Source organism: Oreochromis niloticus, linkage group LG12 (genome assembly GCF_001858045.2).
Source record: "Oreochromis niloticus isolate F11D_XX linkage group LG12, O_niloticus_UMD_NMBU, whole genome shotgun sequence".
Classification (NCBI taxonomy): domain Eukaryota; kingdom Metazoa; phylum Chordata; class Actinopteri; order Cichliformes; family Cichlidae; genus Oreochromis; species Oreochromis niloticus.
The window spans coordinates 26,865,278-26,882,707 of record NC_031977.2 but is presented as its reverse complement, the minus strand read 5'-3'; the positions used below and the strand labels follow the sequence as shown (position 1 = coordinate 26,882,707).

At 39.4% G+C, this 17,430-nt stretch overlaps 1 protein-coding gene across 1 annotated transcript; it reads left to right on the top strand.

The window, feature by feature from the left end:
- The first annotated feature begins 6,661 nt into the window (after positions 1-6,661).
- LOC100708644 (granzyme A) lies at positions 6,662-10,649 on the top strand. The gene is made up of 5 exons (XM_003451067.5): positions 6,662-6,814; positions 7,069-7,210; positions 7,967-8,099; positions 9,351-9,614; positions 9,737-10,649. Exons 1-5 carry the CDS (start codon positions 6,751-6,753, stop codon positions 9,893-9,895), a joined length of 762 nt encoding a protein of 253 aa, XP_003451115.1. The 5' UTR covers positions 6,662-6,750; the 3' UTR covers positions 9,896-10,649.
- Positions 10,650-17,430: the final 6,781 nt, after the last annotated feature.

Here is a 17,430-nt window from a genome sequence, read left to right as displayed (position 1 = left end):
AGACACCGAGGATAGTGAAGACTCATGTATTGCCTTCACACGATCAGAGGTAACAGGCTTGTCAGAGGAGCAGGTGTTACATGCAAGTTTAGGTGCGCCGGTAGGAGTGTGGGGGGTGCATCGGTGTGGATATGAGTGTGTGTGTGTGTGTGTGTGGTCTCTGAAATGAACAGAAAGAAAATAGTACATCACTGAAATGTTCACAATAGTAACTCAGAGTCCATCAACAGAAACACAGGTGGGAAATAAACTAACATCCCCTTTGCTACCATAAGCCATCTATTACCCACATCTCACATATAAACCCACTGAGCTAACCCAGCACACAGTTATCCCCAATCACACGGCAGGAGAGCTAGCCTAGCTTAGCTTGGCTTCGCTTAGCACTCGCTAGCAACATAGACAGAAGCATAGTCATTTCCCCTCTAACTTCGATTACAGTCACAAACGCATCTTATCCCCACATCCTCACACATCACAGACTTGCATTGCTCAGTAACGCACACTTCTCACGAAATGACCACTTCTCCGCCGGTAATCGGGAGCGGAAACGCTCATATATCTCACCCACGTATCTCCCTGCCCAAATCCTCTCTCATACAAAGCGGTGGGGTGACCTCTACTGGCCACTCTAAGAAACTACAGGTGAACAACTGAACAGAATAAAACCGTAACTACGGGGCCTTTTGTACAGCGACAGAGGCTAGACCGTTCCATTTCACAAGCCTACAAGCCTCGCACTTCCAGCCTTAGCGGTCTTTGAGTACGTGGCCCTTGAGGAGTGTTAAGGCTGCGTACTTTAAGGCTGCAGACCCTGAATTGGGATACAGCCATTGTGTCAGGATCTGAAGGTTTGTCTAGAAAGTTCCATCAGGCACGTGAGTTTCTTGGTCTCCACCCCTCGTCGGAGCCATCATCTCTCCTGCAGCACACCTGATGCTGATTCTGTGTAATCAGGTTGAGGATTTAAGCTCCACTCAGACTCTCCTTCACTGCCAGTTGGTCAACAACCTCACGTTGGTATTGGCTCTAAGGTTTTTCATGCTCTTGCGACTTGTTTTGTTGCTTACTTTGGTTTTTCTGTGCTGCAGTTTTCCTGGCCCTTCTTTGCCATTGCCTTCAACTTCAGCTCTCCTCGGATTATCTTAGCATTCTGGAAAAATACAAAAAACCTCATCTGCCTGCCCTCCAGCTACCAGACACTGCCTCAGAAACAGTGGAACTCAGCCTTTGCCACTACTCACCTGGATTCTCACCACCTCTCCCTCAAAGCCAAGTTCACCCCGGCTATCAGTAAGCATTATCAGACATTACTGCCTCCGCAAAATACCCTGCGCCTGCCACCTTGCTAACCTTGTTCTCTTTTTTTCCCAGACGCACCCGCTCCGTCCCTGCCACAATCTGTCAATTCTCCGTTCACCCCCACAGCCGCATCATTAGTAACACTTTGCCACGAATTCATCAGTTGACTTAATAATAAAAAACTGTAAAATGCCGTCTCTGTTGTGGTTCTCTGCGAGTCCAGTTTAGCTATCGGCCTGTGGCCATTGTGACATATTGTTTCAAAGCCTATAGTCAAATGTATCATTAATATTAACAATTTTATTTAACTGTTGTGTGATGAAGGTTTAATGAGGCAGCAAACATGTAGATATATGACTTACACTTTCAGATGCACCTGTATGTGTTTCTGACAGGTTGTTGTGTATTTTGGAAGGGGGGGGGGGGATGATCACATTAAACATTTATACTAGGGGTGGGACTTGATTAAAAAAATGTTATCTAATTAGACGCTTTGTAATCAAATAATCGCACAAGACAATTTGCCCCAAAGCCCAAATGTTTGTTTTTTTTAAGGGGTTTTAGTGAGTGACATAAGTAATAGACATGGACATGAATATTGTAAACTCAAGCTCTTTTAATTTATGGGGAACAAAGGCATTTGAACTGCATTTCAGTGGAAAACAGAAAAAAATATCCCTGGCCAAAATTGGGAAGACTTAAAAATAAAGTGTTATTTTAAGTACATTTTCAAAATAGTATTGTTTTTAAATAACAAATTTCAACATGAAGTGCAGTTTTTCTTCTTAAAAAAATAAGGCAGAAACAAAAGGTTGTTTGAACAGCTTCACCTTTAAACTCTGGGTAACCTTAGCCAACATTATGTGGTACATTAGGCTAAAACAGTGTGATCATTGAACAATTTAGTGCAAAAAAAATAACAAACCCATTGGACTCACAATACCTCCATTCTTATTTACTACCCATCTCTTTCAGCCAGTTACTTCGACTTGGATAAACTAGCCTGTTCATATTTTCAGAGCTCAAGGCAGCTCTCTTTTTTGTTACTATGTGATCTGCAAGTGAGAACAGTCTCTCACATGGGACAGAAGTGGCAGGACTAATCAAATACTGGACAGACAGCTGTGGGTGGGTCCCTGCTGTAATTAAGGTTAAGAATATAATCCACCCACTGTTATCATCTTCAATGCCCTGTACCAACATAGAGCAGAGCAGCTACCTGAACTCTACTCCAACAGAGGTCGATCATCTAATAATTTTACCTCCTCACTAGCTATGACTCTGGATACTGTCTCTCCTGTTTAAAATAAGGCCTCAAATCAGAAGTATTTGACTCCGTGGTATAATTCTCAAACACGTAGCCTAAAGCAGATAACTCGTAAGCTGGAGAGGAAATGGCATGTCACAAATTTAGAAGATCATCATTTAGCCTGGAGAAATAGTTCTCACAGATTACATCACAGATGTAATATTATCTACAGCTACCTTTGGTACCACTGATATTCATTTAGACTTTTTTTCTCCAATTGATCTTTCTGAGTTAACTTCAATAATTACTTCCTCCAAACCATCAACGTGTCTTTTAGACCCCATTCCCACAAAACTGCTCAAAGAAGTCCTCCCATTGATTACTGCTTCAATTTTAAATATGATCAACCTATCTCTAATAATCGGCTATGTACCACGGGTCTTCAAGCTGGCTGTAGTTAAACCTTTACTTAAAAAACCATCTCTAGACCCAGCTGTCTTAGCTAATTATAGGCCAATCTCTAACCTTCCTTTCATATCAAAAATCCTTGAAAGAGTAGTTGTCAAACAGCTAACAGATCATCTGCAGAGGAATGGCTTATTTGAAGAGTTTCAGTCAGGTTTCAGAGCTCAGCACAGCACAGAAACAGCTTTAGTGAGGGTTACAAATGATCTTCTTATGGCCTCTGACAGTGGACTCATCTCTGTGCTTGTCCTGCTAGACCTCAGTGCTGAGTTCGATACTGTTGACCATAATATTTTATTAGAGCGATTAGAACATGCTGTAGGTATTACAGGTACTGCGCTGCAGTGGTTTGTATCATATCTGTCTCCAGATAGACTCCAATTTGTTCATGTAAATGGAGAGTCCTCTTCACACGCTGAGGTTAATTATGGAGTTCCACAGGGTCCAGTGCTAGGACCAATTCTGTTTACATTATACATGCTTCCCTTAGGCAGTATCATCAGAAGACAGCATACATTTTCACTGCTATGCTGATGACACCCAACTCTATCTATCCATGAAGGCCTCCAGTAACACTGTGAGGAACCTTGGAGTGATTTTTGACCAGGATTTGTCCTTCAATGCACATATTAAACAAATATGTAGGACTGCTTTCTTCCCTTTGCGCAACATCTCTAAAATATCCTTTCTCAGAGTGATGCTGAAAAACTAGTTCATGCATTTATTACTTCTAGGCTGGACTACTGTAATTCATTATTATCAGGAAAAACTCACTGAAAAGCCTTCAGTTAATCCAAAATGCTGCAGCAAGAGTACTTACAGGGACTAGAAAGAGAGAGCATATTTCTCCTGTTTTGGCTTCCCTTCATTGGCTTCCTGTTAAATCCAGAATTGAATTCAAAATCCTGCTCCTCACATACAAGGTCTTAAATAATCAGGCCCTATCTTATCTTAATGACCTTGTAGTACCATGTCACCCCATTAGAGCACTTCGCTCTCGGACTGCAGGCTTACTTGTTGTTCCTAGAGTTTTTAAAAGTAGAATGGGAGGGGAAGCCTTAATTTTTCAGGCACCTCTTCTGTGGAACCAGCTTCCAGTTTGGATTTGGGAGACAGACACTATCTCTACTTTTAAGATTAGGCTTAAAGCTTTCCTTTTTGCTAAAACATATAGTTAGGGCTGGATCAGGTGACCCTGAAGCCTCCCTCAACTATGCTGCAATAGGCCTAGGCTGCTGAGGGACTCCAGTGATGCATTGAGTTTTTCCTTTCCAGTCACCTTTTTCACTCTCTATGTGTTAATAGACCTCTCTGCATTGAATCATATCTGTTATTAATCTCTGTCTCTCTTCCACAGCATGTCTTTATCCTGTTCTCCTTCTCTCACCCCAACCGGTCGCAGCAGATGGCCGCCCTTCCCTGAGCCTGGTTCTGCCGGAGGTTTCTTCCTGTTAAAAGGGAGTTTTTCGTTCCCACTGTCGCCAAAGTGTTTGCTCATAGGGGGTCATATAATTGTTGGGTTTTTCTCTGTATCTACTGTAAAATATAAAGCGCCTTGAGGCGGCTTTTGTTGTGATTTGGCGCTATATAAATAAAATTGAATTGAATTGAACCTAAAACTAAAAGTCCCAATAAATGGTCTGTTAAAATAGCAGAGACAGCGGTGTCCTCCTGATGTCCCATCTCCACCAGGTCTCACCGGCCGTCGCTGAGGGATAGGAGGAAAAATGTCAGTCACTGTTCTTTTAATGACCGGAACGCCTTTTAATCATTAGTTGGGCGAGACTTACCCCGCGAGGTCAGAGCTCTGAACTCTACCCACTACTATCCTAGGCCCAAGCGCGCGTCAGGTGTCTCGCCCCTTGCCGCCATCCGGTGTACTTCTGCCCGGCCGACAGCTGCGAATCTTGCCACACCGCTGCAGAATATTCCCAGTTGCCCCTCTGCAGCCCAGAATGTCTCGAGAATGTCCTCCGACCTGCAACCTGCGACCTCCTCAGTTGCCGCCGCCACCGCACCACCGCCGCCGTCTGCCACCAGCTTCTTCGCCATTTTTACTGCACCCCTTCTACTGACCTGCCAGGCCCTCTTATTGGCCTCTGTGACCTCCCAGGTGTGTCAAGTTAATAATCAGGGTGGGGCAGAGTCTCTCCGGGACATGTCAACAATAAATACAATAAAAGCATGCAATAAAAAATGAAACACTATACTTACAGTTTTAACAATAATAAAACACAACTCATGCGAGATAAAAACCTAGTTAACTTGTCCATTTCCACCCCGTGACAATCACCTTAAGATTGGATAACCCACCTCCTGTGAATGTTTTAATGCAGTACAGTTGTTATTATTCTCATTTGTCACATCCTGTTTATGACAGTTAAAATAAATAACATTCATATAAGAAATAAAATTGTCTGTGTAAACTGTATGTGGTGTTACATAGGCCTATACTACTGTACTTTAATGTCAGTCATAAGGGTGGTATTTCAAGAGCCATATATTTTATGAGGTGGTACTCATTGTGAAAAGTTTGAGAACCACTGCTCTATGCAGTATTTCCTTCCCACTTTAAATTTTGTGGCCTTCGTTCTCATATTCCATCTGGACATCACTGTAACTGAGGTACAGACCTAAAAAATATTTTGGATCAAACATTTAAACAGCTTCACTGTTATGACCCTGTAGCACTGACACAGCATATTCATGCTGTGCCAGTAGTTGTAGATCTCTGCTCAGTTTTTAGAGAAATGTGTAGCTTCAACACAGTTCACAGCAATGCTGATAAAGCAGAACAATAATAATTATCACTAAAAAGTACATAAGATTAACACATTAACAAACTGGCAAATGGTCATTTTCATTTTGATCATTACTAAGTATTGTTGCAACATAATTAACTGGTCCTGTGCACCACATTTACAGGACGGATGAAAATGGCATCCGCACTACTTACCCTCTGGCATCTAACTTTAAAGCATTTGGCAACTGCTTTTGTTTGAAGGAAGTCTTATAGTGTTTCTGAATTAAAAACAGCGTTTGGGAATCATTATAAGTATAACTGAAAGCATCAGTGACATACCTACATGTCACAATCACACAGACACTAAATGGTTGTTAATCATATTAAATTTGACCACAAGCTTATCAGAATGTATCCGTTCCCATGACTCTGTTTTGCTGACTCATGGTTACCTCTAATCATTTGAGTAAACATAAAAAGCTTTGCACAACATTGGGTTTCAGTGCATTCAACACCTGATAAACAAGAGATAAGAAGAAATGTTCTGTCTGATAAATTTGGATGCTTTAACAATTTCTCTGAATTGTTGTTTTTCCATCGGTTGAGTTGGGTTCATTTTTTCTAATCAAGATGAGGTCAAAAGTATACATACAGACTTAAATATATGCAGATGCCCCACCTTGACCAGATGGTTTTGGTAGCCATCAGCAAGCTCCTGACATAGTTCTGGCTTAATATTTACTCTCTCAAAATAGTAAATATTTACTTCTTGTAACCAAATTATTGTTACACAGTGTGTGTGTGTGTGTGTGTGTGTGTGTGTGTGTGTGTGTGTACACTTGACCACACATTATTAACCATTTGTGCGCATGTGTTCATTTTGCTGACTCATTAATTCTGTGGTCATACCACATCCTTGCAGCTCAACATATAAAGCGGAGCATCAAAGTGAGTTTCAACATTCAACATCTGATCAAACAATTTAGAAGAAATGTCCTGCCTGAGGAATTTCAGTGTTTTCGTCTCATGCATGTTTCTCTTCATCATCCAGCCAGGCAAGTAACATCTTCTATTTTAAATGTATTTTTAAAATAAAATATTTTGCCCGTCTTGGAAACAATTAAAATTTAATGTGAGAAACATGTATTACTGTATTACATGTATTAAATGTATTACATATGATGTGTAAAACACACACGAGATATGTATTATAAAGCAGTTGTCACAGGGTGGTCGTTTCACTCATCTGTTCTTAATTTGATCATCTGCTGATTTTGTTATGTGACTGGATATTTCCTTTTTGCTTTAGGTCATGGTTCTGAGATTGTCGGAGGGAAAGAAGCCGAGCCACACTCACTGCCTTTCATGGCTTATGTGGAAGGTGGACGATCTTCGTGTGGCGGGACATTAATCCATCCACAATGGGTCCTGACAGCTGCCCACTGCACTCAGTAGGAACGGTTACTTTTCTTAAACTTTCAAATCAAAATATTGCAATGTTTATGCAAGAAAAGTCTGTAAGTCACGACTTGATCTGACAGCTTTGCACATTAATGAAAACAGAGGTTCATTAGACTCCAAGAAACAATCTTTTTTCTAATCCAGCCTTCAAAACATACATAAAAATATATAAAAGGTGCCTTTTAAATAACAAACATACAAATAATCTTATTTAAAGGTATTTTGCGTTACACTTGCTTCAGAACTGGAACAAGAAAGTTGATACTAAACTATGTCAGTTTATTTTGCCCAGAATCTTTTCAAGCATCTTATAAAACGCTTTATTATAATTATTAATGTAAAACTGCTTAAATTCAATGAAGAGGATAAATATACAAAATTTAAAACACTGGGAAAAAGTTATTGTTCATTTTTATTTATAAATTGTCCATTTTATTTTATGTTGTATCTTCACAGAGTATTTTTTTTTGCTCTAGTCATTGTCTGAGAGACAAAATTGCACTCAGTTAAAGAATAACAGAAATCACAGCTACATACACATGAAATATGTAATAGATTTCATAATCTAAAACGTTTTTTAATGTTGAAATTTTCATTCAGCTGTGGGAAAATATCTTGAAATTCATTTAAGGCTCAATAACAGCACAGTTAAAATCTTACACATGATTACTATGATTATTGTATGATTGTTTTACACACTCCTGACCTATTAGCATTTTATATACGTGAACTGTTTTTGTTTACAGTATGACTCTAGTGATCCTGGGAGCGCACTCCATCAGGAAATCGGAAGTTGATTCTTGGAGAGTGGTTGAGAAACGATTTCCTCATCCTGGCTATGACAGAGTAACCAAGGTCAATGACCTCATGTTGTTCAAGGTAAGCTGATAATTCACTGCTCAATACCAAGTGAAGCAAAAGATACCCTCCTGAAACCCAGAAGAAAAATACTTTGATAATTAGATTTTATTTTTAGATAATTTTGGTATTTTGTTTCAAATAAACATGTATCTTTTTTATTGTTATTAATTTATCTTCTGTCCCTTGAAGTGGACATAAGATCACAAAATGATATGATGAAGCGGAGTCATATTTAGAGCTGTCAGAGAATGAGGTGGAGGAGGGCCAGACATTAGAGCAACAAGGTGAAAGTTCAGGAGGAGGACATACCAGCTTTTGAGAAGCCTGAGAAGGAGCAAAATGACAACAGGCAGAGTTCATTGTGGATATCGTAATTTCTAAAAATGTCAGAGACCTTCAGTAAATCGCTTCTGTTATTATCGGTCGAAGTTACATCCTCAGGCTCCTCAAAAGCTGATGTGTCCTCTGAGCTTTCACCTTCCTGCTCTGATGTTTGGTCTTTCTCCTCCACCTCTACCCCTGACAGTAGGAAGACAGATTCCCCTTCCATAGTTTCTTTCTCTTTTTCTCCATCACCCTCTATTTGCTGAAGTATGGACATTGGTTGAAAATATGAGGTACGTCCTGCTGTCCACTACAAAGAACAATAAATAAAAGTTTTGTGCTGGAAGTCATTAAATTACTGTGCATTTCTGAAATCCAACTAAATCAAAGGCCCTGAAATTGAAGAAAAAAATTAAATGTTAAGCAACAGAATTATAATATATGCAAAAAAATGTCGCTTCACCTCCCTTTTCGCCATACAATATGGAAACTGCAATTTCCATCATTTTTGAAAGAAAGTCCATGTGCTCCATTAGTCCAGCCCCCATAAATGCGGCATCAATGAAAAGTTCAAGATGTCCCATTCAACTACAGTAGGAGTCATATAGATTGCATAAATGGTTATTGAAAGTGCAGTTTTAGGCTCATGTCTCTGGCAGAGGACAAAAATTAATTGCTGGGTATTACTAGGAGGACAAAAGGTAAAAGTAAACTTATTCACATTAATATATAATGTATTTTTGCGTATATATATATATATTTAGACATTTCAATAAGTTATGCCACCTATTTTCCATTTACAACACAAAATATATAAATAAATGAGTTGTGGTTTGAGACTTTAGCACAGTGCTGCATGAATATTTACTTTATGACCAACTCTGTAAAGGTCAAATATAAACAGTCATTAACAATATGTAATATTTCCATGTAATTATTTTTCAGCTTAAGGAACCAGCGATTCTAACCAACACAGTGAAACCCCTCCAGCTGGGCAAAATCGTCAGAGACCCTCCACCTGGAAGCAAGTGTATGGTGGCTGGATGGGGACAAACTGAAAACAACCAAACATCAGATGTTCTCCTGTCTGCCAATGTGACTGTGTTCAGCAGACAGACATGCAACTCTTATTACAACCATGACCCTGTCATCACCAGTAACATGATATGTGCAGGTCATGATGGTTTAGATGAGGGTGATACATGTATGGTAAGTATCAATAATGCATTGTTTTCTTCTTGAAAAGCCATTGAGCTCAGCAACTTGTTTTTTTGGCATTTTCACACGTGTACGTTAGTCAAAGAAAGACTATCATGTATTTATTCCTACAGGGGGATTCTGGAGGTCCACTGCTGTGTAATGGAGCGCTGGTTGGGGTCACTTCATTTGGACCAAAGAATTGTGGCTCCATGAAACGTCCAGTCTTTTCCTTTGTCTCAGAGAAACAACTCTCCTGGATCAAAAATACAATGAAGTTTTCTGAAATATGATGAATCCGCAGGCATTAATCTATCTAAGCTGAGCAAGAAGGGAAACTTTTTTTAGGATGTTTCTTGTCAAATCTGCAACAGCTATCACCATAGACCCCTTATTATTTTCTATTGTAACAGCTCATTGATTCTACATTTTACTTTCCGCTTTCTTTAATTTTGAAACACTCTACATATATATGATATTGGCCCTCTCATGATTCGGCCTTTTCACTGAGGGAACTTAAGACGGATAACAGTGGCAAACATTGATTGCATTGACCTCCTTAACACATTTTTTAGATTAGATAAAACTTTATTAATCCCTTGGGTGGGTTCCTCCGGGAAATTTGGTCCCTTCTGTATACAAAAATGGACACAGTGACTATGATAGTTTGTGAATAACCATACATAAAAATTGTTATTCCTTGAAGTATTTTTTTTCCCAAACAACTTAAAGTACTCCCAAGCATGAGTGTTCCTGGTTGCTGCAGATGAATGCCACTACTGCAGTAAAACTACAGAAAAATTATTTCTTTAAATGCACACAAAACCCATAAAAGTGAAGCAAAAAAAAAAAAGCAACATTTCATGTAAACTGAAATTGAGACCTGTAAACATTTCTTTGACAAAGATAAATTCCTAAGCACACTAAGTATGCTATTTTGTTTATTTCATTTCTCATTCCATTTGTGCTTAGAAAAAAAAACTACTAAAAAATTCTTTGAGTACTGTCATTTATATTACCATTAAAGCTACAAGCATCAATGAAAAAGACATGTTTCCTTCTCTCTTTCTTTCGCTGTTTGCACTGCAATTAAATAGAAGTGTCATCTTTAGTATAGCTTGTGAATAGCTTATAGCATATCTTTATGCATAAATATAAACAGAGGAAAAGTTGTAATTACAGGCTGACTTTGATGCCTAAGATACTTAATATCTTTGATTTTCATTCTTTCAAGGATTTTTTTCTTCCTTCAAGGAAAAAAAGATCAAAAATAAGGTAATGCTGTAGTTATCACTGCTGCCTCACAGCAAGAAGGTCCTGGATTTGAATCCACGATCTTGCCAAGGTCTTTCTGTGTGGGGTTTGCATGAGTTCTCTCCAGGTACTCGAGGTTGCTCCCACAGTCCAAAGACATGCAGTTATTGGGGTTGGGTTACCTGGTGATTCTAAATTGGGCATAGGTGTGAATGTGAGTGTGAATGGCTGTCTGACTCTCTGTATTAGCCCTGTGACGGGCTGGTGACTTGTCCAGGGTGTACCCCGCCTCTTGCCCTATGAAAGCTTTAAATTTAAGTGGAAGAAAATGGAAGGATGGTTTTCTTCAAAAGACAATTACAATAATGCCAACAAGAATATGAGACTGTTCCAAAATATGCTGCACTAAACACAACTGACCTGTTTACCTCCACAAATTCTTATTTATTATTTTAAAGTTTTTGTGGTTACAAGTGTAGATGAAAGTATCAGTTACCTTCCTACATATTTCCATCCACTGTGCACAATGCTTATTATTTATGATAAATGTGAACATTTGACCACAGGCTTTGAAATGATGACGCATCAGTTTCCATTTTTCTGTTTAGCTAACTCATTGATTTTTTTATGGTTAACCTGCATTCTTTAAACTCAAAAATAAAAGGCATTGCTTGTGAATTACTGTGGTTTTCAGTGCAGTCAGGGACCCACTGCTCTAATAAAAGAGAGATATAAAGAAATATTCTGCTTGGAAAATTTCTAACACAGTGTAATTAAAACCTCTACTTATCCCAACTGGGGCTTCAACTCAGGTGAACAAGGCTGAATGAAACAGGAAATCGCAATCACTGAGACCAGGAGTAAGTTTATACTTGACACAGTGACAGGATATGGAGACATAACTGACCGATGAGAATAGGATCCCAAAAGATGATACTGTAACTAAAGATTACATAATCTAATGAGATGACCTACATAGACTGGAAGTATGTCTGTGTAGGTTCTCAGTCATGCAGGTCAAGGTAGTCTAAGGAGCTTGGAAAGAAAGCATCTGGATTTCTCATCCGAGAAGCTTCTTCAGTTCTAAAACCAAACGGTGGAGAGTCCCAGGTATTTAGTCCCTAGTGGGAGTTCCTCAAGAGGGTTGTTGAACCAGTAATGATCATATGCCTCACCACATGAGCCAAGGTGTGAAGAAAGGCGTGGTTCTTTATCACTAGGAGTTTTATTTTAAACCATTGTGAGAACTTGCTTCACCCTATCATGTGACTCATTGAGCCACCTGATGAAAGATGTGAGTGGGGGTTGAGACACCTGCGAAGGGATGTCAGAACAGCACTGCAGGTGGCAGACAGATGGTGTCGTAAGCTATGTCCTCTGTTGTTGTTCACATTAGACATAGATGGCCTCTTTTAAACCATCTGTCTTATCTGTCCACAATAGGAAGACTGGTACCCTCAAAAGAGTGGCATTTATCTTTCAGATGCAGATGTACAGCTCAGTCTTGTCCTGTCAAGGTGGCTGTCCTATGTTGTGCCATGCCTTTATGGAGTGGCTGTTTGGTTTCTCCGGTGTAGAGGTCTAAGCATTTCTTGTTGCACTAGTTGTGTTGGGGAGTTTTGTCCTTGGGATGAACCAGTTTATGTCTGAAGGTGTATATGCTGTCCTCACTAAAGTTTGTTGCAGGCATCGTTATATCAGCTATACAGCTAGCTTAACATTCTTTACTTCCAGAACCTTATCCTCCAAGAAATAGGCTGCTTGTTGTGATTGGCAGGATTTAGTGATGAAAATAAATTCTCTCTCTCATTTTTGTAAAACTGTACAAAGAAAAGGAATACAAAATACACAATAAAAGTATGTTCCATTACACTGAGAGAATAACATTGCTCTAGTAAAAGATACATAACCACAAATGAAGCATCTGCTGAAAATACAAGCATCTACTTGCCTCCAAATATTTTAACTCAAAATAGTGTTAAAACTTAATACACATTAAATGTATAAGAGCTTACGGACGAAGCCGATATTGTGGACTTTAACACCAGGATTGCATAGATTGACATCAGAGTCACAATTTTCCACTGAAGCAATTGAGCACGCTACTTCCTGTAGACAACTTCCTCTTCAAAAAAGAGGTTCTGCTTAGTTACCACTAGGTGGTAGTGACACTTCTAAACAACTATAATACGTCCAATCCATGACAGTGTAGCTGGGTCTGAAGAGCACTGGGATGTCGTCCTTGGAGAAAATTCTTCTGAGTTCCTCTGATAAATCTGCTACTTAAGGGATGACAATTTTGTTCCATTTCTCACTCTGTTTCTCCCTAGTTGGTGTCTGACCTTTTTATTCACTAAGTTCATGTGAACAGTACAGGCTTCTACTTCTTGGGTTTTGATTTTGACCCAGGTGTCATCGACGTATCTGTCTCTTACCTGTGGCTCCAACACTTACTTCCCTCTCGTGCTCCCAATCTCCATCCAAGTGAAGAAAAACGCTCCGCTCTTGATCCCTGGCAACACAACAAACATAAACACGTCGGCATAGGTATTCACAACAAGCAGGGTTCAAAAACACTGAGAAACACGGCCATACTAATGAGGGTAAACTCAATAATCCACCGTTGACTGAATCTCAGTCGTACTGCTAAATAGGATGCTCATGGAGAAGGTAATCAGCACAGCTGGTGATACCTTGACGAGGTGCAGGTGGGGCTGCCTCCTGCGCTGGAACACTTCTGAGAGGAGAGGTCACTCCATGTCAAAAACATCCGGGAGCGCGAGTGTAAACAAACACAGGGAGAAGGAAAAAAAGGGGAAACAGAAAAACGCAGAACACACACGGACACAATGGGCAGGTCAGCCGCAGAGAACTGCCCAACCATGACATGATGTCACAATCAGCAGCATCAGAAAGTGGAAGTGATGTGAAGCTTTGTTTTAGCCAAATGTGAGACCATAGATCTTCCTTACTGAACTTACGCATGACCTTCATGTGGTGGTAAGGCCTAAGTGTGCAAATCTGACCAGTGGTAAAGTTGTTTCTCTTTTCTAAGGAGCTGTAATTGTTTTCTGACAGTTTCCACTGCCTCGGTTGTAGGGATACAAATGAAAAGGGAGACCACATCAAAAGAGGCTATGGTTTCAGCTGTCTATGGTTTACAGTGTAAAGTTTTGGACCTTGTTGGTGAAGTCAGTAGAGTTTTTGATGTAATGGTGTTGTGTTCCCCACAAGGGGAGCTAGGATGGTGGCGAGGATGGTTAGAGACACTTTGTAGGTGGCTGAGTTTATACTGCTAATGATGGGTTTGAGTGAGTCTCCTTCTTCGTGGAAATTCGGAAGTCTGTACATACAGGGTATAGCATTCCCTGGGTACAGACCGTGGAATGTAGGGTAGTCAGTGGCTTTTATATGTAACTGATGACTCTCTTTTTGTAGTTGGTTGTGGGATCTTGCCTTAAGGCTTCACACAGAAGGCATTGTTGTCACTGAGGAGTGTAGTAATCTTAGTGTGATAATCAGTTTAAAACAATAGTGCACTTCCCCTTATCGACTGCTAATACGGTGATGTTTTGTTCTTTTCAGGGACGGCCTTCTTTCTTTGTATTGTGAGGTTAGATGGAGGAATTCTTGCACTGGAGAGGGTAGCTGAGACAAATGTTCTGAAACGGAATTGTTCGTGAACATATCTGTGGTCACCACATGACTTATATAACCTAATATCCAAAGTTACGGGATCCTAATTATGGCCAGTTCACTAACTTGAGACAGATTCTTCAAGATAAGGCAGCCCATCAATGTACCAAGTTATCCTGATGTCTCTGACAAGGGGTAAAAGAGTGAAGTCCTCTGGAAAGTGAGAACTCTGACTATGCAATCAGACTGCCATGGAAAGATGATTCCTTTCACAGTCTGGTGTCCTGTATGGAAGTTGAGTTAACCGAATCCCATAGCCCATACTATACTTATTATCCATAATGGACTTTGGCACGCATATCTTTTTCTTAGTATTACACAAGGTCTCTCCGAGTAGAACACAAAGCAACACACAACAAAAAACAAAGATAAAAAAAACAGCAAAAGGAGATTTTAAAGCATCACTACAGTGTTTCTACTTAAGAAACATGAACAGGTAGAAAGGCTGCAGACTGACTGCTCATCAGTTTGTTACTCGTTGCAGTTCAGTTGGCTGGTGCTGGCATTCACTCAGCCTTAAAGTTACTCTGGTTCTTGACTACCTTTGCATTAGCATGCCGTCTGTGCAGCAGTTTCTGTCCTGGATGCAGTTTCCACTTTACCATTCTGCTCTCATTCTTTTGGGCAATAAAAATAAAGGTAATGACTCATCATTGCACTTTGCATACCCTTGCTGGATTTACTTCACTCTCTAATCGAAGGATGGAGCATTGGTATATTTTTATATACAAACCCATTCTAAGAAAATTCCTATCATATATTTACATGAAGTTCATTGCCCTCCAGATCACCTACCATCTCAGAGCCAGTAGCTGGCTGCGGTTTAAAGTGCCCCTTGCTAACACAGAGTCAGGAAAACTGAGTATGTCTTATTTCGGCCTGACGTCTTGAAATGATCTGCAGCTCAGGCTGAGGTTGGAATCTCTTATCCCTTTACCCAGTTTGGCTTGTTTTGCGCTTTGCACACTGTGTTGCTTCTCATCTTGGCCAGGACATCCTTGTAAAAGGGATTTTCTAATTTCAATGGATTTTTTTTTCTGGTTAAATAAGAATTTAAAATATACATATATATATATATATCAATGGACACAAAAACTCAAATCAGCTGATTGTAGCAGGAGTGCAACAACCAATAACTGGGATCAATAGGAAAAGAAAAAGAAGAAAATATTAATCCAAAAATCTAAATATCAAAATGTTTTTTTCTTTTGGGTTCTCAGTAAAATATAATGCGCTTGTTAGTATCAATATGTTATTTTTATTTTTAACTCATTTTCAGCTTAAGGAACTTACCAAGAAAGTGAAATCCCTCCAATTGAGCAACACTGTCAGTGACCCTCCGGCTGGAAGCAAATGTATGGTGGCTGGATGGGGACCAGTGATGGTCAAGTTACTTGAAAAAAGTAATTAGTTACTAATTACTGATTACATCTCCAAAAACGTTATCCCATTACTTTACTGATTACTTATTTTCAAAAGTAATTAGTTACTTAGTTACTTTTGAAAAACATAATACACAACCTGAATACATAATAAAGCAATAGACCTTTCAGCCCAATTCTATTTTTTATGCATAGTCCATCATATAAAATTGAATCAAATGGAAAGCCTCTTTCTAAAAATTGTTTTGAGTTTTAATCTTTTAACTCTTTGCACATTGCATTAAGCAAAAATTAAATTATATGCAACTGTCTTTGACTTGAAGAATTTTTTTTTACATTTAAACCTATTTTCTGCATATTCCAGGATATAATAAATAATGTTTTATTGTTTACACTCACTCTTTCAAATAGATAAAACACAACAGAAATAAATAAAGTCAAAGATTCAGCGGCAGTAAGTCCTGTCGCTCTTAAATCTATATTCACCTGTTTAGCAGGAGTGGGGCGGGGGAAGTTTGCCCGGTGCCGCAGCTGTCATGTCAGTGGGGATCGGGGTTTCTCTGTGAATTCCATGGCGGCTTGCTAGCGCTTGCTCAGATTTGAATTTTCGCGTAGACGAAGTTTTCCTCCCACGCAGAGTGTACAAGGAGTGTATGTTTTTGTCACTTTTTACATAATCAAACTCAAAGTAATCTCAGTACGTCCACGCTTTAAACACTGCATGCTCATACTCTCTCCTGCACTCCATATTATCCACTGGTGATCTACACACGTCTGTTGCTGCCACGGACGTTGCATGGGCTTACATCATTGTCATGAGATACTCACAAACAAAATCATAACGGTTAAGTAACGGCATAACGCAGCGTGCTTACGGGAAAGTAACAGTAATCTAATTACTTTTTTTGCAATAGTAATCCGCTACATTACTCGTTACTTGAAAAAAGTAATCGGATTACAGTAACGCGTTACTTGTAAGTTAGTCCCCATCTCTGATGGAATGGCACAAACAATGTGCCATTGAATATGTCCTAAATATTTCATATGTCAGTTATCTGGAAGAAGGGAAATTCAGATTTCATGACATTTAAAGAAAATAGAAAATAGCAAACAGAACACGGCAACACTAAGAATATAATGGTTGGCGACAAAGAGCAGCAACCATGTAGCTTTTCTGCACTCATTATTTTTATCCATCAGAAAGAATGCAGGCTTGAAGCACTTTTGAACTGGCTTCTCTTTGCAGGTGCATCAGGTACTTCCACATCTGTGTACTCTCAGCTAAAAGGCCAAACAATAATACATCAGCTATTACAGTGACTGTGTCCAAGGCTAAAACTGTAATTAAGGGATCAGTCCTATTAATGTTTGTTCCATATTTTAACTGCCTTAGGTTGCTGCAGTGGAAAGGACAAATCATGAGAGGGCTACTGTTAAATGTGCAGTGTCCATAAAAATTGGAGCAAGCTAACAGAAACCAACATATCATAAAATAT